Source organism: Ipomoea triloba, chromosome 12, assembly GCF_003576645.1.
Source record: "Ipomoea triloba cultivar NCNSP0323 chromosome 12, ASM357664v1".
Taxonomy (NCBI): domain Eukaryota; kingdom Viridiplantae; phylum Streptophyta; class Magnoliopsida; order Solanales; family Convolvulaceae; genus Ipomoea; species Ipomoea triloba.
Genome location: NC_044927.1, coordinates 9,137,139 through 9,155,718, shown reverse-complemented (window position 1 = coordinate 9,155,718; position 18,580 = coordinate 9,137,139). Strand labels below are relative to the sequence as shown.

Genomic DNA, 18,580 nt, shown 5'->3' with positions numbered 1-18,580 from the left:
ATAACAATTGAGCTACTGATTTTTTTTTTTTTAAATTTGAAATTGGATTGGCTAAAAAAATATCTACACACTACAATCCAATTAACATCAAGATGATGCCGTTTTGGCGTTTTTGATAGTAATACACAATAATTTGCCTAAAAACAATTGAGCTACTGAAAATATAATTTTTTTTTCTTAATTTGAAATTGGATTGGGTAAAAAAATATCTACACACTATAATCCAAATCCTACTTGCCCACTCAAAAAGCCCAAAATAGGATGTGTAAAGTGGAACATTTAATGTGGGCCAACCCAATCCAGAAGCCTATATTTTTCGAACAAAATGAAGTCCGCTAATCCCTTCTAAGTTCACACAAGGGATCGGCGGCACGGCGGAGGCGGCGACGGCGGCGCCGAGGAGGTCTTCTGGAGCAAACCTTAGAACTCTTCTATCGCCGCAGGGGTTTCATCTTCTTCATTGTAAGCGTCTCTTTCTCTCACAGTCGTGCCTCTAGACCAGCTTGAGATAGCAATTTTCCAACTCTACATTCCCATTTGTTTCTTCAATTGCATTTTTGTTAATTTTGGATTTTGTATATTTATCCAGTGCTATAGAGCTAATTCAGAGCTGTAATTATATGATTATAACTCCTTACCGATGTTCTAAATTTCTTGAATTGCATTCTGTTCTGTGTTTTCGACTTTTGATGTTGGAATAAATTTGTAAGAACCAAAGGCAACATTTTGCTTGATGGAAAACTTTTCATCTTTACACTATGAACAAATGATTAATAGGAACAAGAAACAATAACAATGGAGTAAACCAAGGTTTGTGCCTATATCCACGACGAGAGTGAAATTATTCTTTTATTAATTGTGACATACACAGATACAATCATACAACCAATGTATTTATAGGTATCTACCCCAATCCATTCCATTCATATTCCTGAGAAAAACTCAACAAAGCTACATGTATAGAGCAAGCTTGATCCTTTCAGTCTATATCTTTTTGAAGCATTTATTCTGTATGAATCATCTTTATACAAAATATAACAAAAAAATTATAATTAAGGAACTGCATTCTCATTATCTGTATGCTTTTATGCATCTCGAACAAGAAGTTTCATGGCCTATCTGTATACTATGTTTCTCTTTTAAGAAAAAATGGTTACAGATATGCACACTGGCATTTGTTTTTCATACATCTTATAGCAGCTGACTTGTTTTATAATTATCGTCAGATATGTTGTTGCAGATGGCTTTGGTGTATTACGAATATTAAGTTAACCAATAGGCAGTACAAATATGGGAACTCAAAATATTTTATGGAATATGACTAAGTACGTTTTTACTGGGAGCCTCATTGGTGTCACTATATCTGATCGTTATGCAAGTGTAGTTTCTCTTAAAGGCGGCTCCATGTCTCCAACATTTAACCCTCACGGAGATGGACTCTTGACTCGTAATATCAGTAGTTACATTCATCTTTTCTGTCCTCTTCATTCCAATGTTGGGCAGATTCTCACTGGCTTTCACTTGACCCAGGTGACCGTGTTCTATTGGAGAAATTATGCCTCGAAAAGTACAAGTTTTCTCAAGGTGATGTAGTGGTCTTCAGGTAAATTATGTTGGTGCTATTTCAGTGGAATTTCATATATTTGTATCCTGATAAGTAGTTGCATATTGTTGGGCAGAGGTCAGTAAAGGGTCAAGTCAAGTCCATCAATTGGTGTCTAGAAGATTGTTAGGCGGAGGCCAATTAAGGGCCAAGTCCAGCACCTGCCTCTCGAAAATGTAATGACAGTCTATAAGGAAATAAAGTTGCGTCTTCGCTAGCTACAGCTTTTGGCATAGTGGTACAAAAACTGTGTAGTTAAGACTGGTAGGTGCTGGGAGAGGGAAGTGTTGATATGAATGATCTGAGCTGAATTTTTTAGTGTTTCCCAAATGTCAATGCACAATTTTTAACATGTACGCGTTTAGTTGTAGATTTTTGAAATTCTCAATCTTGTGGCATCTTTGGTAATGGATTCTTCTGAGTGGCATTAACTATAATGTGGACTTCATTATCAGTTTATTAACACAGAATTGTTGTAAACAGAAGTAGTAGTTTCTTCAAGATGCTGTGTCTTATATTTTGCACATCTATTACCATTCCTTTTGACGAAATCCTATTGGTGTTACATTTTCTTTTAAGATCTCCTTCTAATCATCAAGAGAAACACATGAAGAGGATAACAGCCTTACCTGGTGACTGGATCAGTACACCTCATTCATATGATGCAGTGATAATACCAGAAGGCCATTGCTGGGTTGAAGGTGACAATGCAGCTTGGAGCTTTGACTCAAGATCCTATGGCCCTGTAAGTGACATGCTTAACCAACATGACATTCAACAGTTCATCCTCTTTCACTATCTCTCCCCCATGAAGTATAATTTCTGCACCGTTGAGATTTTCTATTTGCATCCGTCATAGCATGTGAAATAAGTTTCTTTTGTTTTTTTTTTTAGTTGGTCATTTTGTAATAGTGTTCTTGTCTTGAAATACTGTAATTCCAGATCCCATTGGGTTTAATTTGTGGAAGGGTCACACACATTATCTGGCCACCTCAGAGAATTGGTGCCGTAGAAAGAAGTCTTCCTCAAAGCATCCCGCCTTTGTAAATGTATTTTGACACCAAATTTCTCGTTCTTCAAGTACACCAATTTTCTTCCTTTCATCCAGCTGCCCACACTCACTGAAGAACACCAATTTTCTTCCTTTCATCCAGCTGCCCACACTCACTTCCATGGAAGATGAAAACAACAATCTGCATCCTAATAATGTCATAATACCCTCTTCATTTCCTTTAGCTATACCCGAATTCTTGAACATCTATTTGACACTGAAGTTTCTGTATTGGAATTTTTTGATAGTATTCTGTACTTTGTTGTAAGACATGGCCCTGTTTGATAACATAGTTAGTTTTTCAGTCAATTTTGACTTATTTGACCACTATTGCTGTTTGACTTGGTTAAACAATCAAAGTGTTTGATTAATTAGCTTTTTGTAAACAACTTATTGCTCTAAAACGCTAAAATTCAAAAAGTTATTCAAAGTAGTTTTTTCGATTAGCTTTTTGAGAAAATTATTTTAAATGTAATAAGCTATCAGCTAACAACCAATTTACCAAACATTTTTTACAAATCAGCTAATAGCTTATCCGCTATTTACCAAATCCCATTATATTACTTTTCCTTTGTAAATTCCCAGATTGAAACACTGGCTCCTAATTGTAATGTAAATGAAGCAAGAAAAGGGAATCTGATCTCTTTTTCCAAGGTTTGACCAGTTGGTGCTATGAACATGATGTTGTAACTGTAATTGGGTGACGTGACTCATGTGATAACGGATCGTTTGCTTTTCCTTAAAGATTTTGTTCCAATGAGTGTACAGTACAACCTGTGAAAGGATGCTGGGGCTGAGATCTTGCCAACGTTTGAGATCTAGTGTATGTAGGTTGGTAATGTTCAGTTGTGTCTTTATATAATCCCAATTTGACTTCACTTGTGGAAACTTTCAAAACAAGCCATGCTAAGGTCAATAGATAGTTTGTTTGGATCAATTGTTAAGGTTGAACCTGATACAAAAATTCTGTACTTTAACACACTTTGTACTTACAGTTAACAGTTTCTGTACATCTAAACAAATAACTTGATAATTGGTGACACATAATATGATAGCTACAGGTACAGAAACTTCCAACTGTAGGTACAGAATGTGTCAACTACAGATACAGAATCTGAAAGTTATTTTTAGACCAGTGTATACAATGCAAGGTAGACCTTAGTCCATGGTATAATTTACATGTTTGGATGTAGTGGGCTTCATGTGGGTATTAGGATCCTTCGACGAAATAGGTCATTAAGTTACTCTGATTTATTTCTCTACTATTCTATCAAGTTGTGGTGTGAGAACCTTAGAGGTGAGGGAATTTCACCTTTTATAGACAATAAATAGTTTGTATGGTGTAAAAAAGAAAACATGGCGAAAGGAGAAATTGGAGAATAGAGATATAGAGTTAGCTATTACTCCGTATGATATAATTGCTATTGTTTGAAACCCTCTTTATATAGTAATATATGAATATTCAATGCAAATATTATGAACGTTAAAGATTGGATTTGAAATTTAAATTTAATGGGCATTAAAATAATGGACATTGCCACTAAATAACATTTTGCGACCACTCATAAATAGTCACTATCTGCCAATATCTTGTAGTCTAGTGGCATTAAGTTGCACTCTTCTCATATGAGAGATTGTGGGTCGAGTTTCAGTGGATATGGTAATACAATTTCTATTCCTAATAGAATTAAAATATGATAATACAATTCAGGCGGATTTGCACCCCACCCTGCGCGCGCGAGAGAGCCTCTATGATAATATGATATACAATTCAATAAACCTTAGAAATACTCTTGTATAAGTAGTTGCGCAAACCCACTTCCAAACCAATGTGGGACAAAAGCTACTTGAAAACTTTTTCTCTCCATATTTCTTATTCAAATGGGTCAACTTTGAGAATCAATTTCTCATTCACCCATTATCCGTTTTGAGCATATAATATATCACTCTTTTCGTCTAACTACGAAGAATCGTAATCCACTTTGACCCGACCCAAATTGAAAGTGAACCCCACATATATTCTTACCACAATATAGCCACTAAAATGTCATTTTATGCTATTTTTTCCAACAGTTATTTGTCCAGAGAATATCGACGCTCTACGGTCAACCAATAATCACTCAATTGATTATCCATTACTCCCACGTGAATTTTTCTCTAATATAGTTATACTTACTGAATATCAAAATATAAGTGTACTTCAAGATCTTGCAATAATTAACCGACAAGTAGTTAAATTAATGATATATAATGCAATGCAAATTATCTACATATTGCATTTATACACTTATTTTAGAACACTGAATTTTTGTGATATTTGTTGCATGCAAGGAAGACTCATACTATAGTTTATTTGTCGATTCATATATGTTATAAAGCATAATATCATAAGAAACGGATACTTTGATGAAACTCTTTGTGTAAGGTAGAACCAGACAGTGAAAATCTATTAGAAGTACACACTCCTAAATTCTTAAATAGTTTGAGATTGTATGATTTTCTTAATCATTCATTGACATTAATTAAAGGTCGGTGCACCTGTAGCAGAAGATAGACCATTCTCTTGGTCTTTATAACGGTACGCGACTCATCATCACAAGATTGTCATATCACATTGTTGAAGCAAGAATAGTTAATGAGACACGTGAAGGAACCAAAGTTCTTATCCCTCGAATGTCTCTTACTCTTTCTGATACAAGATTGTCCTTCAAGTTCCAGCATAAATAATTCTCATTGATGCTTGCATATGCCATGACTATCAACAACGGCCAAGGCCAAACACTAACTCACGTTGGGTTATTGCTAAAAAAATCAGTTTCTAATCACGGTCAATTGTACATGGCTTTCTCCCGAGTCACCCATCCTGATAGCCTGAAATTGTTAATTAGTTCTAGACGAGGATAGACAAGATTGTGTTACTATTACCAATGTTGTCTATAAAGAGGTTTTCAATAATGTGTAAATACAACCGGTTATATTATTTTTTCCAAGATGGAAAAATTGCTATATATCTACACAAAAATATATCTTCTATACATATGAGTTAGAATAACAATTGATTCCTGTAACTGAGTTACTAGAGAACGGGAATATTTGCCTAATTTATAGAAATCCTAAACAATGATATATAAAATCTCTACAGTTCCAGCAACGCATGCGTACATCTACACATTAACTATTAATTAAGCAATTATTTGCTGGAATTCAAACAAGGATAATATCAGAAAACATAATCGATCCAAAACATATCTTCAATTGCACTATATAATATTTGATGTTATAATTTATATAATTATATATCGATCCAAATATTCTTAATATATTATAACAAACTCATTCCGTGCATCGCACGGGTGAAAATATTAGTTTAAATTTAATGGGCATTAAAATAATGGACATTGCCACTAAATAACATTTTGTGATCACTCATAAATAGTCACTCTCTGCCAATATCTTGTAGTCTAGTGGCATCAAGTTGCACTCTCATATAAGAGATTGTGGGTCGAGTTTCAATAGAGATGGTATTGACTTTTTGTACTTCAATAAGTTGAGGAAGTAGTTATGAACATATATTACATCTTAACAGAGTCTGTAGTACTCAAAAAGAATAATAATAAATAGTCACTCTCTAATGTATAGTTATTGAATGAGTGTGATGTGATATTTTACCACATTAGGAAGTGATTGTAATTTATAAGTGCAATAATGATGCTTAGAGCATCACCATCAATAAAAGTAAAATTAAAAAAAAATTAAAAAAAAAAGATGTTGCAGGTGTGTATATATTACTTCTTTTCTTCGTCTTTTTTTCTCCGTTTTTTCTCTTCATTCTCTTTTCTCTATGGTTCTGAAAAAAATAATAATAATAACCTTCAAAAAAAAAAAAAAAAAACTCTTGTAGATTCTCTTAGGCCTTCTACATTAGTTGTTTTTATGGAGCTTTTGGAATAGTAAAATGTGAGAGGTGAATTTTTGAAGAATTTTTTCTCCTGAAATTTTGGAGATTTTGGCAGTGGGGGTGGGGCCTACTGCCAGGATAGAGTTGCGCCTCACGTGCATAAATCCATTTACTTTTCTTTCAGTTTTTATGTTGTTTTCTTTTCTTTTCTTTTTCCCCCACTCCCATTTTCTCTTTCTTAGTCAGACTTACAAAATCTCCTCAAAAATCTCACACTATTGAGGATGGCCTTAGAATGTTTCTTTTGTTTAGTTTTCCGCATAAAAGTATCAACATAACTTGTATAAACTTATAGTGCATTAAATATTTTTAAATTTATATATATAATAATATGTATAGTTTTAACCTTTGCAAGGTTAATCCATCAAAAAGTTTCATCGGTTCAATTTGAATTAGCTTAGATGACAAAAGTGCAACTTCCAATCTAGAATTGCGGTATAGCAACAAAGAAATAAATAAATAAATAAATAAATAAATATATATATATATATATATATATATATATATATATATATATATATATGACCTTATTCCACTTAATATATAAAATAATAAATATGTAGTCTCACTATTAATTTAACATTTTAGTTAATTCTTTAAAAATGTATATATATTCACAGGTTTCTTTAAGACATTTTAAACATAATAGATAAATATTTAATCAAATTTAATCTCCTCAAGAATTGGAGCTCTGGGTTGGATAAATTAAGCCACGTTCTAGACATCAAACTTGAATTCAAATTTATCCCTGGCAGTTTCAACTGATTTACCTAAAAAGAAAAAAACTTTATAAACAATTGAATAATTGTCATTTTGTGTGTGAATTTTTCTTTAAAAAAAAAGAAAAGAATAGTGTCTGAAAAAGGCTCAAAACAAGAGGCTCCATCGTCAGAAGGTGTCAGTTACTTGTAGCAATTCGATTGTATAGAAGTTGCCACATTTTAATTTCAAACCCACCCCTACTCCCACCTCCTCAATTATTGCCCTCCCCAAAATCTTACTTTACTCCAAAATACATAACCGGATGAAAAGTTCAAGTTAAGGTTTAAACTTTTTTTTTTTTTAATACTACTGGCTCTATAATAATGCAGTATCTGTTCATAACTACTTTCTCAACCTATTGAAAGTGAGTCAATATTACCTCCACTGAAGCTCGAACCCACCACCTCCCGTATAAAAGGAAGGATTTGATGCCACTAGACTACAAGGTCCTTGGCAATTAAGGTTTAAACTTAAAACTGAAAGAGTTACTATTAAAATGAGTCAATACCCAATTTCGTTCTTGATTATAGTGATTTTTTTTATTTAATTTTAAATAAATTTTTGTGCTTAGTTAGATCCTTGATTTTGATGGTTTTATTCAATTGAGTTCTCGACTATTAGAATCAAGGACTAAATTGAGAAAATTTAGCATAATCGAGAATTAAATTGGGTAAAGCCACTATAGTCGAAAACTAACTTAGGTAAAACTACTATAGTTCAAGACTATATTGAGTAATAATAGAGATTTGATCAGATGACTCAATTGAGAAAACTATCAAAGTCAAGGATTTAATTAGGCACAAAAAGTCATTTATGACTAAATCAAGAAAAACCACAATAACCGATGACTAAATTGGTATTAACTTTAGTTAAAATTAAGATTTTACTTTAGTAAACTGAGACCTGACGATTAATATTTAAACTATATATATATATATATATATATATATATATGTTCAACTGTGGTCGCGCCTTCCCGTACGATCGGTGCGGTTCGCACCATTCAATGTTAGAAAATGCACCACTCAATGTTAGAAAACGCACCACAATGAAAATACGCAAAATACTATAAAACACACCACACAACCAAAATAATGCACCATAACTCCCCTGCCCCTAATGGTGCATTTGCTAACACTGTGTGATGTATATTTGCATACCTAGTGGTGTGTTTTTTGGTGATGCGTACCTAATGATGTATATTTGTGTGGTGCATTTTCTAACATTAAGTGGTGTATATTTGTATACATAGTGGTGCAGGCGCACTGATCGCACGTTAAGTGGCGGCCGCACCTGAACTCTACTATATATATATATATATATATATATATATATATATATATATATATATATATATATATATATATATATATATATATATATATATATTGTGTGTGTGTGTGTGTGTATATATATATGGGTTCTTGTGTGGTTAGCCTTCTCCGGTGCGGTTGCGCGGGTGCTTAGTTGCATGATTTTTCTTATTAAGGTGTATGGTTTGTGTGCTTAAGGTGCGTCAGTGTTGAAACTTAAGGTGCATGGTTTAATTTGGGTTCTTAAATTGTTTGGTTTGTGTGCTTAAGGTGCGTAGTTTGTGTACTGAAGGTGCACCATTTAAAAACTTTAGGTGTGTGGTTTGTGTTCTTAGCTTAAGGTGCGTGGTCTGTGTATTTAAGGTACTTTCTTTATGTGCTTAAGGTGCATAACCGCACAGGAAACTATACCTGCACCTAAACCATTCCCTTATATATCAGTATCAGTACACAATTTAAAAATTTTAAGTGTGTGATTTTTGTTCTTCGCTTAAGGTGCGTAGTTTATATTATATACTTAAGGCGCGTCATTTTATATCCGCACTTGAACCCTTCCTTATGTATGTATATATGTATATATGTATGTATGTGTGTGTGTGTGTGTGTGTGTGTGTGTATGTATGTATGCATGTATGTATGTCATTTTGAGAATATATGGTCATATAGAAGCAATGTTGTCTTGATAAAATTAATGGGATGTTTGGTAGGATAGAATTGTAATTCTATTCCTACAAAATTCTATAGAATAAAAATTTCATTAGTTTATTGAAGGGATTGCATGTGGAATTGCCACAGTACATTACAGTTTTACCTTTATTATTATATTATTATATAAGGACATTTTAGTCTTTTTCACTTCTCCCTTTCAATTCTTCGTAATTCTATTTTTGCCTACCAAACCATGAAACTTGAATTCTCACATTATTCTTTTCCCCCAAAATTATAATTCCTTTCTTCCCTAATTCCATCCTTCCAACCAAACGTCCCATTAAGTGCAAGTGCGTAACCCATTTTTTTCTTTTCTTTTCAAATAAATTGTACTCCATAATACTTATAATACTTTAGTACAAAATTTTAAATTTAAAAATATAAAATTTAACATCTTTATCTAATTATAATTCAATCTTTTATTTAAAATTAAAATTCAAATAATTAGTTATATTTAAAAGTTAAAAAAATACAATAAAATAATTGATTTATCGATGATTCATAAACCAAAATCATAAGTTCACGAATTATCTAAAAAAAAAGAGAAAAGAAATGAAAAGCGTAATATGTATTTTGTTGAATTACAAAGGTTTTACTTATCTTTAATTAGTAACCAGTTGACTGAATGATTTTCTCCTGAAGTAGGAATATGTAAATATAGATATGTGTCATTAATTATGTGCTCATTAAGGAGTTGCTAATGGAGTTATTTATTTATTATATCAATCTGTATTGATGGTATGAACATAATTGAAATACATAAAGAGCTTGACAATATTAGCTAATGCCTAAAGACGGAGTTTGAAATGAAAAACTTGGGAAACCCAAGTATTGTCTCGATTTGAAGATCGAGCTTCTACTTGAAGGTGTTTTATACACTAGTAGTTAGCCTACTTGAAAAATGTTTTGGAAATGTTTTAGATAGATATGTATCATTTACATATCACATTATTGGTTTCAAATCTCTAGAAGTAGTAGATAACAGACCATTTAGACTCGAAGAGGATAATGAAGATGTTTTGGGACCAAAAGTCCATTACTTCATTGTCGTTGGAGCACCAATTTAGGACCAGAAGTTCCATAATCGCATCAGGCTAGATATTGTATCTGCAATGAAATTGCTAGCAAAACATTCAGTGCTCACCCTACAATGAAATATTAAAATAGTGTTTAACGCATCCTTAGGTATCTTCGAGTTGAAAAAGATTTTGGATTTTATGCGAGAAACCAATATATTCATGGGCTTCTTGGGTACTGGTTATTTTATTTCATCCTCATAATGCCAAGTCCCAAATTGGTTATGTTTTGTTTTACCCCATTATCCTATATGTGGACAATAAAACTTGTGTTGCACAAATGACAAATGAGTATGTTTAAGAATATTTGACTGAGCATATATAGTGTTGAGATGCAACCCACGTGAGCTCCATAAGAGTCACAAGATTGTTATACAGAATGCTCGCTCTAGTGACAATCTTGAAGATTGTATCATATTCTTTTTATGCACTTATCTTGGAACAATGTTTTTACATTAAAACGTGTAGAATTTGAAGATTGTTATCTTCAGGAGAAGTGTCATTCACTTAACCACTTTTGAAGATTGGACTTGAATAATCCTGAAGATTGGGTCCTGAATACCAATGATTGTACTTTTTTTTTTTTCCTTTGATTGAGTTTTGATATAATTTTCTTAATCGAAGTATTTTTTAATGAGGCAGCTAGTGTAACACATGAATGCATAGATGTCATGTACTCTTTTTTCCTCACTAGGTTTTTTTCCATTGAATTTTTTAGTGAGGTTTTTAACGAGGCATAAGTATGATATAATAGTTTCAAGGGAGAAAGTTGAAAAAAAAAATACTTAAATAGACAAACTCCAAATGAGCCATGATTATAGTAAGGTAATGGGCAAGGGAGAATGTTGTAGATATAACCACTTTTGTGGCCATTATCCCATTTTTCCTCTCCCATGATTGCATATAGTTCTCCTGTAATGTACATGTATAAATAGAGCAAATTGTCCTTTTGGTCCACTGACTATATGGCTTCTGTTAATTGCAATTCATGACTTTCAAAACTGTTAATTTCATACATTAACTATGCAATTTTTATCAATTTTGGTCACTCGGACCAAATTGCCGGTCAAATCTCACGGGAAAAATCCTAAACCCTAAAATAATGAGGGTATTTTTGTCATTCCACACATATTTCTTTTTCTCTGGCGAGCTACCATATCTTCTTGCACTTTCCCGGCGACGGCGAGCTGAAGCTGTTGGCGAGCATGAGGGAGAGGGAGCATACGTAAGCTCGGGCGGCATCCTCGACGGAGTCAAAGGTCCCCAGCCGCACCCGCCTTCTTCCATGGGTCTCTAATCTCGGCGGCGAATCTCCCCCACGGTCTCTTTCTCACTCCCCGAAACCTAATCTCCTTATATACTCCAGATCCGTTGGCATTTCTAGGCTGTGGAGTCCCCGCCGCTGCCACTTGCTTGGCCGTTGTGGCTGCTCTGCCTCTCCGCATCGCCAACCACGGCAAGTTAAACCAAATATCAATCTTTTTCTCTAAAGAGAGAGAAAACAAGATCAGGTGTTCTTTCCTCCATGCTGGCCAACAAAGCGGTGAAGGATGAGGCCTCGTCATCGCCGGGAAAGTGCAAGAAGATATGGTAGTTTGCCGGATCGGAGAAGAAGAAATAGGTGTGAAATGGCTAAAATACCCTCATTATTTTAGGATTTAGGATTTTCCGGTGATATTTGACCGTCTATTTGGTCTGAGTGATCAAAATTGATAAAAATTGCATAATTAAGGTACGAAATTAACAGTTTTGAAAATCGTGGATTGCAATTAACAAGACCCTATAATCACAATTTGCTCTATATAAATATTAGCAGTTACCTGCTAATGAGAAGGAGGGGGTCCTAAGTTCATGTGTTCTATTTTAATTTCTCTTTTTCTCTTTCTTTCTCTTCTTCTCTGTATTATTTGAGTATACGATGATACAGTTACATAACATTCACGGACACACTATAGTTTTTCAACAAGAACTATATAGTAACGGTTCATGTTATAGTTCTTGCCAACAATGAGCATGAATCAGAACAAATTAAATCACAATCAAATTTAAAATAAATATTTTTGATATACAATCTATATTAACAGGAATAATCAATCAATACGTTATAAAGTTGTGGTATTAAAATGCGTGTCCTTTTGGCAGATCTGCAGCGAACCCAACATTTGTTTGAAAATTCTGACACAGAGTGAAATATGAATAGTTAATTCCGTAGCTTTGTTTCAGCTCCCATCAATAATTGATCATCCTTTTGTGGGAAGTTTTTGGTTACTTTAATTACTTCCTCCATCTCATCGAGTAGTTTGATGACTATTTTTGCAGTGCTTTATTTGGTTTTTGTTTGCTTGTTTGTTGGTGCGTGTGACTTCACAAATGTGGATGTGTCAAGTGAGTAAGTAACTTTATGTGGGGATGACCGTTTTCATTCCAATCATGTCAATTATTTCCATTCAACTCAAAAAAAAAAAAAAAAGTTTACATGTTGTCAAAAACAAAAAAAAAATTTACATATACTACTCGAATGTATGTTCCTAAGCCTTTCCTCATTGACGTGTTTTTCACAGATTTTAAGAAAAACAAGATAAAGTGGAAGAGTGATAAATTGAAGAAAGAAAAAAAAAATGTTTACTGCAAATATGAGGGTTTTGCAGAATAAGTGGGGCACAAGGTGAAAAACAACAGGTCAAGTTGTTGCGCGCAACTTGCGCGCCCAGCAGGCGCGTAATTCCTATTCATTTTTTAATTAAATTGTTGCCAGATTTTTTTTTTCTTCTCCCTTTTCATTTTCTCTTTCCTAATCGCATCTGTAAAAACTCTTAAAAAATCGATCACTATTGAGGAAGGCCTTAGTGGAATTAGTCTTTGTATCAATAGCTAGCTAGTTTAACAGCAAGTCCGATTGATTTTAGCATATAATAGATGGTTTAAATCCCGATATCTCTTAAAAAACAAGATTATACAACTACCCATGCTAACCAAGTTGGTTGATATAATTAATAATTGAAGGTGAAAAAAAGTCACAAAAAGTTGAATTACTTAAGCCCAAGGTTGTGCAAATAACAAGAGGTAGGGATTATCAAAAAACAAGAGGTAGGGCTAAATAACTTTTGATTATAAAAATTATGGTGTTTTCACTTGGATAATGACAGATTGACAACACCCACGTAGATGCTGGCTTATAACTTTATCATTGGACAATCATTTTCATTAGTATGTCATCCTAATATAATGAGCCATGCTTACCTAAACCCTCCCAATACAAAATTTGAAATTTGTTTAAATATTGTCTCACTCATACAACATTTCATTAGAATGCACACAATTTTTCTTGGTCATTAGGTGAGGCCTGAGGGCGACCACCAACTTATCCAATTCAAAATTTAAACCAAGGATTTTTAAAATCTAGTCTAGTGCAATTATTTACATGTTTAAAAAAAAATGGTCAAAATTGATCCATAGTATTTAAGTGTTGCACTATTCGTATATAAATTTAAAATTGAAATTATTATTATGATGGAACATCTAAAAGGAAGGCCATTAGAAGTTGTTTAGTGATTTTTGCAAGACCAAAAATTAGGTAGATGGTTTTTTACAAATGAAGTGCATGGTTTTTATTCAATTTTTTTACTGCAAGTATTGATTTTTAGTGGGGTTCGTGAGGAGAGAAAAAAGAAAAATTAGATAAGTTGGTGGTCGCCTTAAAATTTTTTCTTGTCAGAAAATGTTTTTTTTTTATCCCTTAAAACAAACTATTGAGCTTGCTCTAAGAGCAAGCCAAGCCCATCAATATATTTTTCTTGGGTTTTTTCTCTTACATGGAAGAGGGAGGAGTTGATGTGGAGGAAAGAGGAGAGACGAGAGATGAAAATGCATTATTATTATTATTATTATTATTATTATTATTATTATTATTATTATTATTATTCGTGGGCTTGCAGAAAAAAAAAAAATTCCTCCCTGACCATGCGTGCCAGAGGGCGTGTTAATAGTCATTTTTTTTTTCTCTCTCTTTGACATCCAATTTCCACCCTCGCCTCGCCCGAGATGCTTTAAGCTTAATTTTACATAATCGGTATGATGCTTTTATTATGTATGGTCAATATAAGATTCAAATGCGTTGAAAAGGAGTGGTCTAAATATATATAGCACATTCTCGTACCAGAATATCATATGTTTAATTTATATCAATATTCTCTCGGTTGAATTAGTCATACAAAATTTTTCAAGTATTCTTTATCTCTTATATGATTTGTGTGCTATACAAAAAAGATCGAAAGAAAACTAGAAACGTGACCCACAACATTAAACTTGTGACACCCTTAGGAGGAGGATAGTCAAAGATTTCACTAAAAATTTACTGTAGTGTATGTGAGAACATTTTGGATGGTTTGAAAAAGTTAGAAATGAGAGTGAAAAAGATTGGACAAGAATGTCGTTGAAATTAATCAAAAGTGCAGTGCAGTAAACCCATTTGCAGGCATTTTGTTGTATTGGTAGAAATAATAAATAAAGGGTGGACGAATTCAAAATCAACAAATCTCCAGTCTCTGTTATTTTCTTCCCCCCCACTTCAAAACAAATCAAACACAAACAACAGACGACTGTAAACTTTCATTGTCAAAGGAATCGAACAGTGGAATAGGCGCTGATACATCCCGTTTGAACTCTCCTTTGTTTTCTTCTCCCCCCTCGAGGAAATGGCAGTAAGTACAAGTACTATACTTGCTATTTTTTTTTGATTTGTTGATCTATACATTTTTCTCAAATTTTAAGAGAGTGGGTGTGTTGTTTTGTTGGTTGGGTTATTGGAATTAGTCTCTATTCTAGTACTTTTAGGTGCATAAACTGAGTATTCACCTGTTTCTTGAGCTTAGCTGGGAAAACTTGTTAATTTGGTCTTTTTTCTCCAAGTTAGATCCATTGAGATGAAGCTAAAATAAATGGGTTTTGGATTTGAAGCTTTGGGCAATCTGTGTTAGTTTGCTTCTGTAAAGATTGGAGTTTTCAAAATCTGGAATGGGTTTCAAAATGCAGGCATCAGTGCAGTGCAGGCCACAGGAAAGGACTCTTGGGATGGTGATGAAAGAGGTGGATGAAGATCTTGCTATTTTTCTTCAGATGAGGCGCAGTGTGAAAGAGAGGGAGGATCATATTCATTCTGGGATCTTTGAGGAGTTTAATGATTCATTGTGTATGTTGTTTATTCTAGTGAAATGCTAAATTTTTGTCTAGGAACTTGGGTTTTTCCTGTTTTTAGGAAAGGGATTTTAGTTTATTATGCCTTTTCATGACTCTTGGTGAAATTTAAGTTTGATGGTTAACGTTAACTGATTGGTGGTTTTGTAGTTGAAAACTCACCTGCTGATTCAACTGCCAAGGAAAATTTCCTGAGTTCTGAGAATGACACAAGTGATTATGACTGGTAACTCTCTATAGCATTCATCTAGTGAACTGTTGTGTTTCTTTTCTTTTTCTTTTATGTGATTTAAGAAGTATGAAAGAAAAGATGTATTGGGTGAAGTCTATCATCTTGAATAACACATTCTGAGACACAGGCTTGTTTCGCCGCCCGGGGCACCTTCATATCCCTCCCTGGATGAGGAGGAGAACACTGTAGGGAAACACTCAGATTCAACCGAGTCGGATTCTATGGTGAGCACTGATAAAAGTTTATGATGTATTAATTAAAGCATGTGTTCCATCTCAACTAAAAGTCTAAGCTGGTAGTTGGATTGCATGTTTATGTTTATATATTATATGCTCAGCAATGAGTAGATTGCTAATGAAATGAAATGGTTTGTGTAAATTATGGGATGTTGCAGCCTGCTGATTCCCCGAAGGATCTAGCTTCACAAAACAGTTCGTCTGTGGGGGCATCTACATCCTCGGGGAAAAGTACTTCTTCGAGTAGCATGAACTCTTCTTCTAGTGGAAATGGAAGGCCGGCATCAGCAGGGGGGAGAAAATCAACTGCTTCTAGATCTGCAACGCCCACTGGGCGACCACGTGTGTCTTCCATCTCAAAAATGTCAAGACCTTCCACGCCTACTTCTCGAGCATCGTTGCCTTCTGCTAAGACGACTGCTGCTGCTGCTCCAGGAAGAACTAGTTCGCGTTCTTCTACACCAGCTGCTCCAGGAAGAACTAGTTCGCGTTCTTCTACACCAGCTGCTAGGCCTTCTGTTCCCGCCACATCCAAGTCGGCTTCAAGGTCTGCAACACCAACACGGTCTGCTTCTTCTGCTCGATCTTCATCCGTGGCCAAAACTGCTCCCGCAAAGGCCAAGAAACCAGAATCTGCCCGGGGTCCTTCTCCAACTGTGAAGTCTAGGCCAAGTTCATCACAGGATGCTCCCAAAAATTCCCGAGCTTCAGTGATGAAAAGACCTGTTTCTGCCTCTAGGGGAAGGCCAATTGCGCCTCATGTTCGCCCATCTACTACCCACACTGGCTCTGATGGAAAACCAAGGCATAGATCATGTTCTCCATCTAAAGGCCAAATCCCAATCATTAGCATTCATAGCCATTGGAGCGGTTCGCTTTCCAGGAGCCGAGGGTATAATAATGATGAAGATGATGTGAACCCTGTACTGATGGGGACAAAGATGGTTGAAAGAGTAGTAAACATGAGAAAACTTGCTCCCCCCAAGCCCGATGACCATCAATCTAGCAGCAAAGACTCCTCCAAGAAGTCTTCCATATCTCAAAAGAGCTCAAGCTTCGGAACATCCTTCTCTAAGAAGTCTCTCGACATGGCTATAAGACATATGGTAAATACCTGCAACCCACTTCTCTCTGATTCAATGTGTCTGTGTTAGAGTTAAGAGCAGTTGAGGAAGGAACAATGGAGAATTGAATTGAAAAGACTGGAAACAACAAGGATACGTAAAATATCCTCCAGCAAGAAATGGTTCTTGCCCAGCTATAATTAGCCCTTATTTTCTACTTACTATTGCTTGCCTCAACACTAAGGAAGACTCCCTATCTATAATCTTGTTCTCGTATATGTTATAAGAAAGTAAATAGCATAATATCATCCCTGATTCTCTATTGCAATCTCATGACTTATGCTTTATTTATAATATGAAATTCTTCTCCTTGATTGGTTGATTGATTCCCTTTTCTCTTTGTGTCTTGATTTCCTTTCTTTCTCCTTGAGTAAACAATCCACCGGTTTAGTCCTTTATCAGTCCGAGACCAACCTTTCCATGCTGCATTTCTTGATTTTCTTCGCATTTTCTATAGGAAATACGACGAAGCAGTGGTGATAATGCAAATCGAGCAATGAAAAAGGGTTGTCCAGCATCCTCGGGCAATGGTGTTCAGGCAAACTGCAGCAGTAAGGGCAAAACAAGTAGCAATGCCAGTCCCGAGCCCAGCATCAACAATGGCTGCCATCATGGCTATGAAAGTGAAGTGGAAGGCAGTAATTGTGGAAGCGAGAGCGGACTACCCTCTCATCATCTGCAGCCATCAGAAAAGTAGCTTATCGAAATTGCAGATAGATCGGATCAGAGCCTCAGATACACATTTCTGCAGTAAGTTATCGCTTGCCAGCATATTGCACTTGGATTTCGTTTTTTACAAAAATCCGGTTGTTACATTCTTTGTACTCTCTGCGTGTGTGTTGTGCTACTGCTTCTGTAGCAAGAACTAGATACAGCTTGTAATTTATATGAGTTTTGTCATAGAGATTATAAAACTTGAACACTAATTAGCACATTATTGTTGATAAATTTGATGTGTTATTTTCTGGTAATTTTGGCCTCTGAGTTCTTCTAAGTACATCATGCATGTTTCAATAATTTGTTTATGGTATATGTAATTCAAATTCAAAAACTATAAACAACTCTACTTGGTTATAGGTATACTTCTTATTTTGTCATTTTTTGTTTTATGAAGAGATTGAAGCAAAATAACATCTGGGACACTGCTTGGAAAGATACTAGTTTCCTAATAAGAAGTAAATGGATAATGTTTTCCAACATGAAATTGTTGAAAAGAAACATTTGTATGTAGTTAGCATTATGTTTCGGAGAACTAGACAAGTTGTTCGGAAAGTTGGTTTAGTAATCACACAAAGTTCCAAGTTCGATTTTTTGTGGGAACTGT

The 18,580-nt window shown here is 34.6% G+C and overlaps 2 protein-coding genes across 5 annotated transcripts; both read left to right on the top strand.

Moving 5' to 3' along the window:
- The first annotated feature begins 333 nt into the window (after window positions 1–333).
- LOC115998458 (mitochondrial inner membrane protease subunit 2) lies at window positions 334–2,981 on the top strand. Of its 2 annotated transcripts, none has more exons than XM_031238042.1 (5): window positions 334–462; window positions 1,241–1,447; window positions 1,531–1,603; window positions 2,183–2,348; window positions 2,546–2,981. In XM_031238042.1, the coding sequence occupies exons 2-5, from the start codon at window positions 1,291–1,293 to the stop codon at window positions 2,648–2,650; spliced, it is 501 nt and encodes a 166-aa protein (XP_031093902.1). In that variant the 5' UTR covers window positions 334–462; window positions 1,241–1,290; the 3' UTR covers window positions 2,651–2,981. The 2 variants fall into 2 exon arrangements, with proteins under 2 accessions (XP_031093902.1, XP_031093901.1); XM_031238041.1 differs by having other exon boundaries at window positions 1,227–1,447.
- Window positions 2,982–14,941: 11,960 nt separating this feature from the next.
- LOC115998491 (serine/arginine repetitive matrix protein 2-like) lies at window positions 14,942–18,227 on the top strand. Of its 3 annotated transcripts, none has more exons than XM_031238075.1 (6): window positions 14,942–15,171; window positions 15,428–15,659; window positions 15,815–15,890; window positions 16,024–16,120; window positions 16,291–17,238; window positions 17,714–18,227. In XM_031238075.1, the coding sequence occupies exons 2-6, from the start codon at window positions 15,485–15,487 to the stop codon at window positions 17,951–17,953; spliced, it is 1,536 nt and encodes a 511-aa protein (XP_031093935.1). In that variant the 5' UTR covers window positions 14,942–15,171; window positions 15,428–15,484; the 3' UTR covers window positions 17,954–18,227. The 3 variants fall into 3 exon arrangements, with proteins under 3 accessions (XP_031093935.1, XP_031093934.1, XP_031093936.1); XM_031238074.1 differs by having other exon boundaries at window positions 15,384–15,659; XM_031238076.1 differs by having other exon boundaries at window positions 14,943–15,171; window positions 15,503–15,659.
- Window positions 18,228–18,580: the final 353 nt, after the last annotated feature.

Bases quoted from the DNA above. Each gene is read 5' to 3' on its own strand.
- LOC115998458 (XM_031238042.1), top strand. From the start codon at position 1,291: ATGGGAACTCAAAATATTTTATGGAATATGACTAAGTACGTTTTTACT. The intron at 1,604-2,182 runs GTAAATTATGTT...TTTTCTTTTAAG, and splicing joins GGTGATGTAGTGGTCTTCAG to ATCTCCTTCTAATCATCAAG. The intron at 2,349-2,545 runs GTAAGTGACATG...CTGTAATTCCAG, and splicing joins ACTCAAGATCCTATGGCCCT to ATCCCATTGGGTTTAATTTG.
- LOC115998491 (XM_031238075.1), top strand. From the start codon at position 15,485: ATGGGTTTCAAAATGCAGGCATCAGTGCAGTGCAGGCCACAGGAAAGG. The intron at 15,660-15,814 runs GTATGTTGTTTA...GTGGTTTTGTAG, and splicing joins GGAGTTTAATGATTCATTGT to TTGAAAACTCACCTGCTGAT. The intron at 15,891-16,023 runs GTAACTCTCTAT...TCTGAGACACAG, and splicing joins GACACAAGTGATTATGACTG to GCTTGTTTCGCCGCCCGGGG.